The sequence below is a fragment of the Entelurus aequoreus genome, linkage group LG09, assembly GCF_033978785.1.
Source record: "Entelurus aequoreus isolate RoL-2023_Sb linkage group LG09, RoL_Eaeq_v1.1, whole genome shotgun sequence".
Classification (NCBI taxonomy): domain Eukaryota; kingdom Metazoa; phylum Chordata; class Actinopteri; order Syngnathiformes; family Syngnathidae; genus Entelurus; species Entelurus aequoreus.
In genome coordinates this window covers 56,154,775-56,170,334 of record NC_084739.1, presented here as the reverse complement: position 1 = coordinate 56,170,334, position 15,560 = coordinate 56,154,775, and the positions used below count along the sequence as shown (strand labels likewise).

The 15,560-nt window shown below is 38.1% G+C and overlaps 1 protein-coding gene across 4 annotated transcripts in view; it reads left to right on the top strand.

The window, feature by feature from the left end:
- Window positions 1–15,560, top strand: part of rasgrp3 (RAS guanyl releasing protein 3 (calcium and DAG-regulated)) — an 83,373-nt gene that overhangs the window by 61,778 nt on the left and 6,035 nt on the right. For all 4 annotated transcript variants that reach the window (XM_062058973.1, XM_062058974.1, XM_062058972.1 and 1 more), the window contains 6 exons: window positions 469–582; window positions 669–784; window positions 2,554–2,701; window positions 5,267–5,303; window positions 9,562–9,711; window positions 9,818–10,188. In XM_062058973.1, coding sequence (XP_061914957.1) covers window positions 469–582; window positions 669–784; window positions 2,554–2,701; window positions 5,267–5,303; window positions 9,562–9,711; window positions 9,818–10,188 — 936 coding nt within the window. The remainder of the gene's footprint in view (window positions 1–468; window positions 583–668; window positions 785–2,553; window positions 2,702–5,266; window positions 5,304–9,561; window positions 9,712–9,817; window positions 10,189–15,560) is intronic.

Here is a 15,560-nt window from a genome sequence, read left to right as displayed (position 1 = left end):
GGAATACCGCAATTTATTGTTATATCACAATATCACAATACTCTATCGTGACTCAAGTGATACGTAATGTATTTTGAAGTGCTTGCTTATACCCAGCCCTAATGCTAATGCATGTAAATTGCATATCAAAGCTAGCGAATTTTGAAACGTGGAGCTTTATTTTGAGTGTTTTCTATCAGACATGCTTGCTTTGTTGTCATGGAAACTTGAAATCTAATCTAATCTGAGGACCCAAAAATGCTGATCTGTACATGCCTACTTGTTATGTTCTCTAAAGAATCTGTATTAATCAAACCCAAAGACTTTGTCCTTCTTTCTCATTCCCGTATTTTTACTTTTCATGAAAATAAAAAAAACCCTCTATTGCCCTGGGATATGTCCCATATTTTACCATGTAAATGTTAAAAGGCCTGCTTAAATATTTATTTTCAAACTACTGTTTTTTCCCCTCTTTGTGTCCTCTTTTAGCCAACCTCTCCAACAACTCCCAACAAGAACCTTGTGCCCTTGGACTGGGCCTTGGGTGTCACGACCAAACCAGACCCCTCCCTTGTCAATAAACACATCAGGAAGGTGGTTGATGTGAGTACACATGTGGGACAAATATACATTATTCTGTGTGGTTAAAACATGACTAAAGTCACTTTTTCTTTCTTTTCTTCTGGAAGTCTGTCTTCAGGAATTATGACCCCGACCACGATGGGTATATTTCTCAAGAGGACTTTGAGAACGTTGCTGCTAACTTTCCCTTCCTGGACTCCTTCTGCGTCTTTGACCAAGATCAGTGAGTGATACAAACTCTCTAAAGTACTGAAATACACAGAGAATACCTCTTCAACAACACTGCAGTACATATACATATACATATACATATACATATACATATACATATACATATACATATACATTTACATACACATATACATAAACATATACAGTTTCATAGACAGGGAGATTGCAACAATCTATAACTTTTATGGCACAAAGTAGACCCAATGACGGACTAGACGAGTAGGCTTGGTCCAGACCACCAAGACATACTACAGCCCACAGGGGTGTGAGGGAAAGACACGTTTCTTGGACGGGTTGGATCACTTATATAATGGGGCTGGGACTTTTAGGGTCACTTATTTGTCCCCAAAATAACTGGGGACAAATAAGCCTGCTATCTACTTTTAACTGTAAAAGGTCAATGGACTCAGGAAAGGACTACTAGATAGCTGCAATATTTTTTGTGTTCAGACAAAGTTTTTTGTTTAAGAGATGTTTCTTACCTGCTGACAGTTTCGGCTGGCACTTCAGCCTTCGTCAGAGCTGTCGTAGCTTCCTGGTGTGACGTGTCTAAAAACAGCTGGTCTGAGAACTTTATCGTGAAAGTTTCCCGACATAACTGTTCTCCGCCCTGGCGTTGCCAATGAAGGACAGTGCCCCAGGTGTGCAGAAGCATGTATGCCCTCATCCCTGTTGATGGTGTTGGCCCCTCGCTTCCTAAATTCCTAGCTTCCTTGATCGATCTATTGTATTTATTTGTTTCCGATGATATGACTTTTCCCTTGTCCCTGTCCATGAGGTGATTGTTCCTCCTGCAGTGGTTTGATATAGCTTAATTGTTTTTTTTCTTGTTTTTTTCCTTTCCGCATTAATTTTTGTGTTCTTTTCAAAACTTTTGAATGTCTCTGAGTTCTTTCAAAAGGCTCTGTCGATTGATGTAAAGAGTTTTAAGTCCAAAGGAAAAGACTGTTCATGCCACGGTCGATGCAGTTACAGATGAAGTTTGCAATGTTCAGGACTATCTTGCCAATTGTACCGAGTACAGAGTTATTGTTCATCAGATTGGAGTGCACAAATGCAGCGTAAAGAGGTTTGTTTACGCTTTATTATTTTTAATATACCTGCTTCATTATCCTTCATTTCATTCATATTTTGTTCGGGAGTCCAAATTAAGCCGGCATTTTACAATTTCTTAGCTACCTTCTTAAATAAATATCTGTTTCTTTTTTTACTACCTGAAATAGGCTCCAGCACCCCCCGCGACCCTGAAAGGGACAAGTGGTAGAAAATGGATGGATTGATGCCCTTGAAAATGTCCTGTTATTTTAGTTTGTGGAGCAAATAAACAGTCTCCTCTTCATTACAATTGTTGCTATGTTTTTGTTGAACGTTATCTGCTTCTGGGTTGTATCCCGCGCATTGAGACTGCCGCATGCAAAGGGTTCTCTCCGGCCGCACACACCCACTCGAGAAATCTGGTTTCCAATCGCATAATCCAGGTGTGTTAGTCCGACTTTTCAAAAACTGAACACGATCGGATTAAGGTGTTTCCATGGGCTGTAGGAGGCTTGCTTAAAGCTACCATGTTTCTTTTTGACTAATTTCCCTTGATCAAATATTTTCTAACTTTTCACACTAAGTACATATGATTTGGTCTAATATCCTATCAGATTACCTCTTCGTAAAGATCGGCAGGGGATCAAATACTTGTTTATTTGTCTGTGTAGGTAAATATTCTGCTCATGTTATTTTTTGTTTTCTTTCCTTACCTCCCTGTCACAGAGATGGACTGATCAGTAAAGATGAAATGATTGCTTATTTCCTTCGAGCGAACCCGTTGCTGCAGAGTAAAATGGGTCCAGGATTCGTCCATAACTTCCAGGAGATTACATTTCTGAAACCAACCTTCTGTGAACATTGCACTGGATTTGTATGTACATTGAAACGGTCATTCTTTCATTTATTTTCTACATGCAAACACAAGTGCAATTACATGGTATTAGTGACATTTCATTGATCATTTTGCTTGCTGTAAATATCCTAAAGTAAATGTAAATGTCAGTCCTATTTCAACTCTAAATCTGATAATACACATATTCAACTACTCAAAATGTTATTGTCTCATCTCAGGTAACTTTATTTAATTTTATACAAGATTCCTAAGATGAAAATGACTCATTTGACTCATCACGACTGAAAGTAACATGAGGTCACATAATTATCAAATACATGAAATATAACCACTTGACATTTATAGTTTTAATAACAATAATTAAGGTAACAGGACAGAGCTTAGATTTTAACCTCCAGTCATAGTTGAAATATAATGACATTTTCAGAAAAAATTACTTACTTTTGTTTTCCCCCTGGCCTACAGAGGATGTGAACAATGCAACTTCCTGTGGAACTTGTGACTAGGGATGGGTACTTTCACATTTGAACAGATAAGGTACCAATTCCCGGAACATGGAACAATTTTCGGTACTTTGGTGTGTGCTCATGTGATAAACATTTGTTTAATAAAAAACATCTAAAAAATAATTGATTTAACATCTTACAGTGATAACTTTTCTGTCTAGTAGTGATATCTTGTTTCCTTACAATTCTGAGTCTCCTTTGCAAGTGTTGTATAGTAAACTTTGCATGCAGTTGCAATTCCAAGACAATAGATGGCAGTAGTGTGTAGACTACGATGATTTGCCGTAGTCAGGAAGTAGTATTTGGAAAATACTATTTGCCATTAATTTGAAAGCGCCAGTCTGGTCTTTGGAGCTCAACAAAGTGTTTACACTGTAAGTATTGCACGTATTACACATCAGGTGTTTGATTGTACAGCGCGTCTTAGTTGGAGTTTTTATTAACAAATTTAGAGGTGTTGAATTCGCCATGTAAAATCGGTAATCGGTAGCATGTATATGGCATTAGCGTCAAGTTAGCACATTTCAATCATTATCTTTGAACTCTTATCAGGCATGCGTGCAAAAACAAAATTACTGAGAGACAGTGTTATGAATCCGCTTGTTTGGCCACCGAGTGCTTGAGCCGGTGCTGAGTATGCACCGGACGTACAGTAATGTAATGTGCAACAAAGATATTGAAATATGACACCATTTGATTTTACGTGAATTGGTACCCAGTAGTACTGGCAGAATCTGGCACAGAATTGTGTACCCATCCCTACTTATATATTATTCCACATATATTAATATTCCAACTTAATCAGAGAGATTAATTTGTTCGGGTAACAAGACTGAGTGAAAACAAAGAGTCACTACTTAAGTGTACATTTTAACTAAATTGTCGTTGTTTTTAAATGAAATACACCTTACATATTGTTAAGATAAAGAGTAGTATAAAAATGTGAAAAAATAAATGAAACTTTTTTTTTTTTAAAAACCTAGATGAAGGATTATAATGATTATATTTCATAGTAAAGTAAATTTTTTGGAAATGAGACAACTGACAACAAATGCTATTTTTCCATTATTCATACTTCAAATTGTACTGAATAAATATGCAATCATTTACAGGACATTTGACTTCTGAACATTTTTTTAATTTTACATTTATTTAATTCTGCATATTTATATATCCTGGGGACGCAATTGGCACTGATTCGGTGGATTCAATCGCTGACCAATCATTGATGGTTCCTTGATGTCGTTATTGGTAAACAGAATCCTTGGGCTTAATAGCTAGGAGGAATCATAATAATATTAATTAAAATCATGTCAATAAATGTTCTCATTCATCCAGGTCATTGTCATCTCAGGGCATTCAATCGATCGCAACTGGACTGTTTGGTTTGTCTTCGAAGACGTTTCGTTGTTCATCTGAGTAGGCTTCATCAGTTTGTGCTCATAGACTTAGATTGGTCAGATCTAGTCCAGCGGCAGGTGACAAAACCCCAAATATTTATATTCCAAAAAAACAGGAGGGTGTGTTTGGGCAAGGATGGTTTCGCCCTTTCGTGGTGAGAAAAACAACTGTTTTGATGCAAACGAGCAATCCTAACTGTCAAAGCCAACAACAGACATTCAAGTGTAATTTCCCCTCGTTAGCATTGAGGTATTGTGTGGCAGAATGCCCACTGTGGATCCACTACAACCAGTCCAAACGAGTCGGAATCCCCCGCGTAAGCATTCCATGCAGTTGTAAACAAATGGCACAAATGGTATTCTGGTCACCTACTGTGACCAGAATGTTTCTAACTTCTGTTATTTGTTGGAGGATAAATAGCAGAGTCTTTTGGGAATGGTTGAAAGGACAGTGGTATATGTGGGACTACATCTGATCAATCTAAGTCAATGAGCACGAACTGATGAAGCCTACTCGGATGAGCGGCGAAACGTCTCTAAGACAAACCAAACAGTCCAATTACGATCGATTAAATGCCCTGAGATTAATTAAAATCCTGATTGAGTTGATTATATTTGTGACATTCCATTCATGACATGAATCTTACGAATATGTTTTTCTTGATCTTATTCTGCAGCTCTGGGGGCTCCTCAAACAAGGCTACAAGTGCAAAGGTACTTTATTTTATACACACATCATTCATTTCCTATACAGAGTACCATTTAAGACCAGTTTATGTCAATAACTTTTCTATGTGAACTACATCATCAAGTCCTGGTCCACCATGTTCTTCTTTTTTATTAAAAAGCGCTTACTTAAAGGGGAACTGCTTTTTTGGAATTGTGCCTATTGTTCACAATGCTTATGAGAGACAAGAAGACAAAAGGTTTTTGTTTTTTTCACTTTCCAACATATAAAAATGGACTTGTCCTAGGTCAGGGGTCGGCAACCCGCGGCTCCTTGACCACTCTGATGCGGCTCAGCTACATACATGCCGACGCCCCCGATTTCCCCAGGAGACTTATGGATCTCAGTGTCTCTCATAGATAACTCCCAGGGAAAAAATAATCCTATTTACGCTGTAATTACTAGATAAAGTGCGTGCCCTAATTTCACTGCAGTAATTGTCCCCTGTAACATTTGCATACAGCAACTTGCACACGCAGGAGACAGCAAAGCATACTTACTCATCAGCCACACAGCTTACACTGACGGTAGCCGTATCAAACAACTTTAACATTGTTACGTTACAAATATGCGCCACACTGTGAACCCACACCAAAAAAGAATGAAAAACACATTTCTGGAGAACATCCCACCGTAACACAACATAAACACAACACAACCATTACCCAGAATCCCATGCAGTCCTAACTCTTCCGGTCTACATTATACACCCCCGCTACCACCAAATCCCCCCACACATCAACCCCCCCCCCCCCATGGGATTCTGGGTATTGGTACCGTCAGTGTAAGATGTGTGGCTGCTGACCTAGTACGGAAGAGTTAGTGCTGCATGGGATTCTGGGTATTGGTACCGTCAGTGTAAGATGTGTGGCTGCTGAGCTAGTACGGAAGAGTTAGTGCTGCATGGGATTCTGGGTATTGGTACCGTCAGTGTAGGATGTGTGGCAGCTGAGGTAGTACGCCTTGCTGTCGCTTACGTGAACAAGCTGAAACTGCATTGTACGTGTAGTCGAGCAGGTACACTGTTAGGGCAGACTGTAGAGGGCGCCAAATGCAGTGCCATCACGCTCTGATATTCGGGACTCTCCCGGGAAAAATGAGAGGGTTGGCAAGTATGACGCTATCAAGCACGAATCAATTATTCAAAACTCGCGGGTTGCACTATCATCAAATGTCCACATTAAAGTGCGTGCCGGTTCGTGTGTCAGAGACCCCTGGTTAACATAGCACACAGCATTTAAGCTTTGTATGCGGAGTTTTTCACTTTAAATTTAAAAATTTTTTTTGTGGCTCCCATTACTTTCTTTAATTTGTGAAACCTGCCAAAATGGCTCTTTGAGTGGTAAAGGTTGCCGACCCCTGTCCTAGGTGGCTAGCAATGCAGTCAATGGGAGCAATCAATTCTACCTCTAAATTACTTTAAAAATGCATTCAAAAATTGTCAACATCGCCTCATTTACGTTCTGTAACCTGTATAATAACCAAACTGTAGCGAACTTGTTATTGTAAGAGCGAACACGGAGGAACCCTTTTTCTAAATAGGTTATACTTGTATAGTGCTTTTCTACCTTTTCTTAAGGAACTCAAAGCGCTTTGACACTATTTCCACATTCACACACACATTCACACACTGATGGTGGGAGCTGCCATGCAAGGCACTAACCAGGGCCCATCAGGAGCAAGGGTGAAGTGTCTTGCTCAAGGACACAACGGACGTGACTAGGATGATAGAAGGTGGGGATTGAACCAGTAACCCCCTTATCTCCTGAATTCGGAGGTCTTAAGGTTGGCAAGTATGCTCTAGTATACTCTGGACTGAAGCTGTGTGCCTTCATTGTTTTTGTAGCTGTTGTTTTGAGGCATGTTTAAAAAAATAAATTAAAAATGCACTTTGTGAAAGTCAAAGTATAGTATTTCCCATAGTTGTAGTGGGTATTTGGATTATTTCAGGGAGAGCATGTCCCAAATTCCAAGCTGCTGTTTTGAAGCATGTTTAAAAAAAATGCACTTTGTGACTTCAATAATAAATATGGCAGTGCCATGTTGGCACTTTTTTCCATAACTGGAGTTTAAGTTGTTCTCTTATTTTGGAAAACCTTGTTTTTGATTGATTGATTGAAACTTGTATTAGTAGATTGCACAGTACAGTACATATTCCGTACAATTGACCACTAAATGGTAACACCCGAATAAGTTTTTCAACTTGTTTAAGTCGGGGTCCACGTTAATCAATTCATGGTAAAGTTACATTGCTTAATGCACAACAAAATTAGGCATAATAATGTGTTAATTCCACGACTGTATATATCGGTATCGGTTGATATCGGAATCGGTAATTAAGAGTCGGACAATATCGGAATATCGGATATCGGCAAAAAAGCCATTATCGGACATCTCTAGTAAATATCATACCTATTAGATATTGTTATGAACGTGTTTGTTACTACATTATATATATAGACTTGAGAGTGTATATAAAACATTGATAGAGGGTTTTGAAGTTGTTTTAGAGGCCCCCCCCCAAAAAAAAATTACATGTGTATCCTTGTCTCTCATAATTATTGTGAACGATAGGTAAAATTCCAAAAAAAGTGCAGTTCCCCCTTGGGGTTGATGTCAACATATATGGTAGAACCGCTTTTGTCACAAGTAAATATGCAAGTAAGGGCTAGTTTTTGTTTCGATTCAATTGTGTCGACAACCTCTTATGTTGATATCCGCCAGCCGCCAGCCACATCGAAGACCAAGTAGCGTGAAGTCGCCATGACGACCTTGTAGTTATTCTCACATAAACATAGATTGACTGACTCATGTTGACATGAGTTGTCAACATAAATGAAACCTACACATTTACAGTGCATTCGGAAAGTATTAACAACGCTTCACTTTTTGGGTTTTGTTGTCGCAGAAATTTTAAGTTTTGATGATTGCGGGAAAAAATGTGCTAGGAAATTGCACAGTCTGGACAAAGTTGCCAGATTGTTACCTTTTCTTGCTGGGCAGTATTTTAGGACCCGAACCATACTTAGGGAAGAACTGACCCCTTTTGTTGCCTCAGTGAGTTACTAACCAACGCCGCAAGTTCCCAGACTTCATTCTTGAAAGAGACGACAAAGTTTTGTCTTGCTGTATGCAAACTATATTTTAGTTTTTTTTTTAAGACATGGCAGTTTTAGGCACTGGAGACTTTCACAGCAACAATACTTCTCACCTGCTCTGCACCCTGCACCGTCTTTTCCCACATTAAACAAAACCTTTTACAATATACACTACCGTTCAAAAGTTTGGGGTCACCCAAACAATTTTGTGGAATAGCCTTCATTTCTAAAAACAAGAATAGACAGTCGAGTTTAAGATGAAAGTTCTCTTTTTCTGGCCATTTTGAGCGTTTAATTGACCCCACAAATGTGATGCTCCAGAAACTCAATCTGCTCAAAGGAAGGTCAGTTTTGTAGCTTCTGTAACGAGCCAAACTGTTTTCAGATGTGTGAACATGATTGCACAAGGGTTTTCTAATCATCAATTAGCCTTCTGAGCCAATGAGCAAACACATTGTACCATTAGAACACTGGAGTGATAGTTGCTGGAAATGGGCCTCTATACACCTATGTAGATATTGCACCAAAAACCAGACATTTGCAGCTAGAATAGTCATTTACCACATTAGCAATGTATAGAGTGTATTTCTTTAAAGTTAAGACTAGTTTAAAGTTATCTTCATTGAAAAGTACAGTGATTTTCCTTCAAAAATAAGGACATTTCAATGTGACCCCAAACTTTTGAACGAGCCCCCAATCTTACCTACAACAGCTGGGTGGTATCTTAAGACCTGAACCGTACTTAGGGTCGATCTGATCTCTTTTGTTGGATCAAATCAGCGAGTTTACAGACTTGAGTTGAGTCGAAAAAAAGCCGTCATAGCTTTGTGTTGCAGTACACAGGCTTTATTTTACTTTTGTTGAAAAATGGCAGTTTCAGGCACCGGAAACTTTCACAGCAACAATACTTGTCACCTGCTAAGCACACGCGCTACTTCACTAATGCTGGGTCAGCTCACACAGGATCGGCGAAAATAGCTGTCCCAGGCTATGCTTTAAGGCTAATGGTTGGATTTGTCCGAATTGAATCGTCACACAGCAAAAATCCTGTAGGGTAATAAAGTGGTTCTTTGTCACGATCTGTTGTATAATGAATGATGCAATCAGTCGTATCCTGAATTTCAGCTGGTGTGCTTTGACTTCTCAGACTGTGGCGTCAACTGCCATAAACAGTGCAGGGAGCTACTAGTTCTGGCTTGCAGGAAGCTGCTGCGTTCTGGTTTTTTGGGATGTGTGACCCCTGACAGACAGACACACAGTTCACTGCCCAGCAGCCCCTTGCTGCACACCGATACCGGTCAGTAATCTTGAATGAGCCGCCATATTTTTCTGTGTTAGTCGATCAATATGCAGTCTTACTATATTGCTATTGATTCCTCGGTAATCCTCTCTACTTCCTCCAGACAAGGACGATGTGTTCGAGTTCCCTGGTGTCACATCAGCAAGTCCGACTGAGGGTACCAAAAGCATCACCCTGATGACCAGCTCGGCCCAGAGGATCTCCGTTCGTCTGCAGAGGGCCACCATCAGCCAAGCCACTCAGACTGAACCTGTGTGGTCTGAACACGGTTGGGGGGCCACCAACGTTGGCTCCCACACCTTTCCCAAAACGAAACACCGGACTCCCAGAGAGAACTACAAAAACAAAACTTTTGCCTTGTGGGAAAACCTGGAAGACAAGAAGCGGCGGACAGTTTTGGTACAATGCAGCGGCCACTCTCAGAATACGACTGGTGGAGAGATCACAGATCGCAGGATCACACGAAGAGGAAAGGTAATGGAAGCAAAGCAGTATTTATTACCTACATAATTACCACTGTGTTTTTTATGCCTCACTTTTTGTACGATTTGGCCATTGACTGACTTTTAGGAACCAGTGTTAATTTTGACAGCAGTTTTTAATTAGGTTTTAATTATAAGCCTTTGTCAAAAATGTATTTTAGTTTTAGTCAAATCTCAGTCATCTAAATTGATTTAATTTTAGATTAGTTTTAGTCAACGAAATTAAATCACATTACAGTCGGCTAAAATTACTGTATAGGTAGTGGACTAAAGTATGAAGAATAAAAGATAAGACCTCTTTAAAGCCGTGCGTTTCCCACCTAGGCCTTCAGTGATGTCCGACTTCAATGATTACCTCTCAAAATACCATACTTTATGTCACCACATGACCATTGGGGTGATCAAGGGTGATGGGTCAAATGCAGAGAATAATTTTGCCACACTTAGTGTGTGTGTGTGAGACAATCATTGGTACTTTAACTTTTTTAACTTTATTTCTGGAGAAATACTATACAGAAACACATTTACGCACTATTGGTCATTGAATCACATCAACAGTGTACAAAACGGGTTATTTTCTGGCGCATTTAAAAATCAATAAACCCACATCAGCAATTAAAACATCTTATGTGGTACAGTCAAAATTAAAATTGAAAAAAACATATTAAACGTGGAGAAATAAAGAAATAAAATATTTGAACTCACACTTTGTAGCACCCATTCGACGCCGTATAGCCCATCATAGTCGGTTGATTTGAGTGGAAATGGCGGACTTTTCCCCATTTCATCGCCGACATCGTCTCACAAAATGTAGTTTCTCTTAAGTATCCTTTTTGAAAATGGCCTTGCAAATATATATCTGCCCACCTAATCAACATGTTGCTCTCTTTCTTTGTGAGTACCGGCGAGTTTTCTGTGGCTTTCTATGGCTCATATGGCTCCTGTGCCACTTCCTGTTTTCGCAACTTGTGATTGGATACTCACTTGGGAGTCCCAAGTGAGTATCCAATCACAGCGTAAGGCCATCCAGAAGGCCTTACTGACAACAACTCATGATCTGATTGGCTATCGCAACTGTCTATCAACTGTATGTACCCGTTCGCTTACAGTGGACAGACGCCCGCATTGTTGATTCTGGCAGATTTGGTACAGCATGGCGACATAAGCTAGCTGAATTCTGATTGAGTACAAACTATAACTAAAAAACAACAGCACTGGAAAGAGCATAATATGACATGAAGAGAATATGAATATGTTTGGATATTTAGGGAAAGTAAATTAAAAAATTACTTTTATCTTTAATTATGATCATGATTTTTGGTTATGTTAGGCCAGCAGGGAAGGCCATGCTGGCCCTGACGGCACACCACTGAAAGCACCTTCATTTAGACTACCTGCAAAGCATTTATTTAACAAAAAAGTAGCATGACCTTATGGTCAGGAATGATGCATTTAGTCATGTTTTGCTCCACAGGTCAATGCTAACAAATAACTTTCAGGCACACATACAGTAACTAAATAGGAAACATTGTGTGAATGTGAGTGTGAATGTTGTCTGTCTATCTGGGTTGGCCCTGCGATGAGGTGGCGACTCGTCCAGGGTGTACCCTGCCTTCCGCCCGAATGCAGCCGAGATAGGCTCCAGCACCCCCCGCGACCCCAAAAGGGACAAGCGGTAGCCAACGGATGGATGGATGCATCAACTTCCTCTTTTTGCTGTGCGTGTGACGTGAGCGCGTTGGACCACATTCAAAGTTGTCATGCCTTTAGATTTGCCATTAAATGAACGATTCTTTGAAGCAAAGAAAATTACTCTTTTAGAATTCTTTTGAAATTAGCTTTAATTTAAAGTTGTGTAGATGTCTCCGTCGATGACTCGCCATCAAAAATTAAAGGTGTCCTCTTCACTTTTTCCCAGATGTACACATATCACGATGTGGAACATGTTAAATCCATATATATAGGTTTTGCCGTTGGGAAATCCAACTTTCTCAGCTCACAAGGAAAATCATCTGATTGGCTGTATCTCCCGGCCCCTCGCTCTTATGCATACTGTTAAAGAGCGGTGATTAGATATATTCCGAAATTGTCCCACCCATCTACAAGACGAAATTAAATGTGATTGGATTTCGTTTCCGTCAACATTTTCGTCTCGTTTTTATCTGTTGAGTAAAATGTTAGTTAATTTTGTTATCGTCTTAGTCAACGTGATTTTGTTTTTGATTAGTTATCGTCTTATTTTCATCAAGGGAAAATAGGTTGTTGACGATAACTAAAACAAAATATATTAGCCAAGGAAATTAACACTGTTTGGAATGGATTACTAACCAAAACCAAAGTACCACAGACTTGTATACAAATATGAGACTTGTTTGAAGTTAATGACCTGTGCAATTATGACTATTTAAAATCCTATGTTGACAAGCTGAAAACGTTTTGCTCCGTGTACAAAAATATTTGATCCCCTGCTGATTTTGTTGGTTTACCTCAGGGGTCCCCAAACTACGGATTCGGTCCGCCAGCCTCCAAAATCCGACCCCTGGGAAATCCCATGTTAAATTTTTATTTATTTTGTATTATTCTTTTTTTAAATCCGTCCTTTCTAATCCATTTTTTTACCACTTGTTACTCCCGGTATCTCCTAGCCGCTCAGGCAAATAATATTGTCTAAAAATGCATTTTCCCATCGATAACGTCACATCATCGCGCTCAGAATATATATATATATATATATATATATATATATATATATATATATATATATATATATATATATATATATATATATATATATATATATATATATAAATATAAATATGTGTATAAATATATATATATATATATATATATATATATATATATATATATATATATATATATATATATATATATATATATATATATATAAATATAAATATGTGTGTATATATATATATATATATATATATATATATATATATATATATATTTATATATATATATATATATATATATATATATATATATATATATATATATATATATACACTACCGTTCAAAAATTTGGGGTCACCCAAACAATTTTGTGGAATAGCCTTCATTTCTAAGAACTAGAATAGACTGTCGAGTTTCAGATGAAAGTTCTCTTTTTCTGGCCATTTTGAGCGTTTAATTGACCCCACAAATGTGATGCTCCAGAAACTCAATCTGCTCAAAGGAAGGTCAGTTTTGTAGCTTCTGTAACGAGTTAAACTGTTTTCAGATGTGTGAACATGATTGCACAAGGGTTTTCTAATCATCAATTAGCCTTCTGAGCCAATGAGCAAACACTTTGTACCATCAGAACACTGGAGTGCTAGTTGCTGGAAATGGGCCTCTATACACCTATGTAGATATTGCACCAAAAACCAGACATTTGCAGCTAGAATAGTCATTTACCACATTAGCAATGTATAGAGTGTATTTCTTTAAAGTTAAGACTAGTTTAAAGTTATCTTCATTGAACAATACAGTACTTTTCCTTCAAAAATAAGGACATTTCAATGTGACCCCAAACTTTTGAACGGTAGTGTATATATATATATATATATATATATATATATATATATATATATATATATATATATATATATATATATATATATATATATATATATATATATATATATATATATATATATATATATATATATATATATATATATATATATACCAGGGGTGTCAAACTCATTTCGCATCGTGGGCCACATACGGCCTAGGGAGATGTCAAGTGGGCCGGACCATTAAAATTATACCATACTCTGCTATAAATAACCAAAATATCATGTCTTTCCTTTGTTTTGGTGTAAAGAAGCACAAGAACATTAGGAAAATATTGAAATTTAATGAACTATCCTTTTACAAAACATTTCATGAAACACCTCATATTTCCTTAGACAAATGTGTAATTTACTTTTATCATTCACAAATATGCATTGCAACTGATCCCACTGATTGTACAAAGGCACAAAACTTTAATTGGTACTGAAAAATATAGTAATGCACTTTAAGATTAAATGAGACTTTTAAAGAAATAAATTTTTAAACCACTTACACACACGCATATAAAATCTAAATGTAATCCCTGCGTACACCTTACAAACTAAGGAGAGTGATTTTAAATGTGTAATGAAGAAAGTGTTCGCCTGTCCTGTAAATCTGTAAACTTCATACATGAAACATACATACACATACAATACATACTGAAAATTGATGGAGTTGTATGAACAGTAGAATTCCATCACACAACTTTTGTTTTGAAGCTGCTGACTAACATTAAAGTGCACATTTTTTAAATCACCACAGTAAGGATTCATCTTCACAGAGCTGTATTCTTTCAATGCAAACAGTATCTAAGGCAGCATTTTAAAGGTGTTAGTCTAGTCTGGACTTGTATTTGTTCCTGAAACTTGGCATCTTTTGGCCTGTACAAGTGCATCAACACCAGGTGTCATGTCCTGACTAGCTGTCACTTTCAGAATGTCATTTAAGTGCTTGTTTGTGAGCCTTGAACGCATTTTTGTTTTATTGATATTCATCACTGAGAAAATTTGTTCACAAAAGTAGGTTGTCCCAAACATGCACAAAATTTTAGCAGCCAGGGCTGTTAATTTGGGGTACCCTGGTAGTAGATACTGATAAAATCTGTCCAGACCTACAGAGGCAAATTTGTCCTTCAAATCTGCATCACACTGCAAATCAATTATCTCTAGCTGAATTTCGACCGGCAGATCAGAAGCTTTAACTGTGAAAGGTGAGCGAAAAACTGAAAATTCTGTCTCAAGTTCACAAAATACCTGAAAACGTTTCTCAAACTCCCGCAGTAGTCCTGCAATTTTGTCTTTGTACCGTTTCATGTCCGCATCAGGTCTGGTCACACACACATCTCTCAGACAGGGGAAATGAGCAGGGTTGCCATTTGCAACGTCGTAACAAGCAGCAGATGGCGCATTGATACCGTCTGCTGTTTTCAGTCTGTCTCAGTGATGCGGCTTGTCTTCCACTCTGATGGAAAGAGTGCGCCCCTTAGCGGATAATCCATGAATTGCAGCGAATTTAAAATATTAATTCCATGTCTTTTATGCATTTTTTCCACTTTCAAATTATCCTGCGGGCCTGATCGAACCTCCTTGGGGGCCGGTTCCGGCCCGCGGGCCGTATGTTTGACACCCCTGATATATACTCTACTTGTGGTTTTCCTATAGTTATAGTAATTTAGTTATAGTAAACTTGAAGTTTTTTTTATAGTTATTGTACTTTTACTAGTGTACTTGTAATTTCTTGTTGTACTTGTAGTATATTGTAGTTGTGTATAGTTGTTGTCCTTGTAGTTTCTTATAGTTGTAA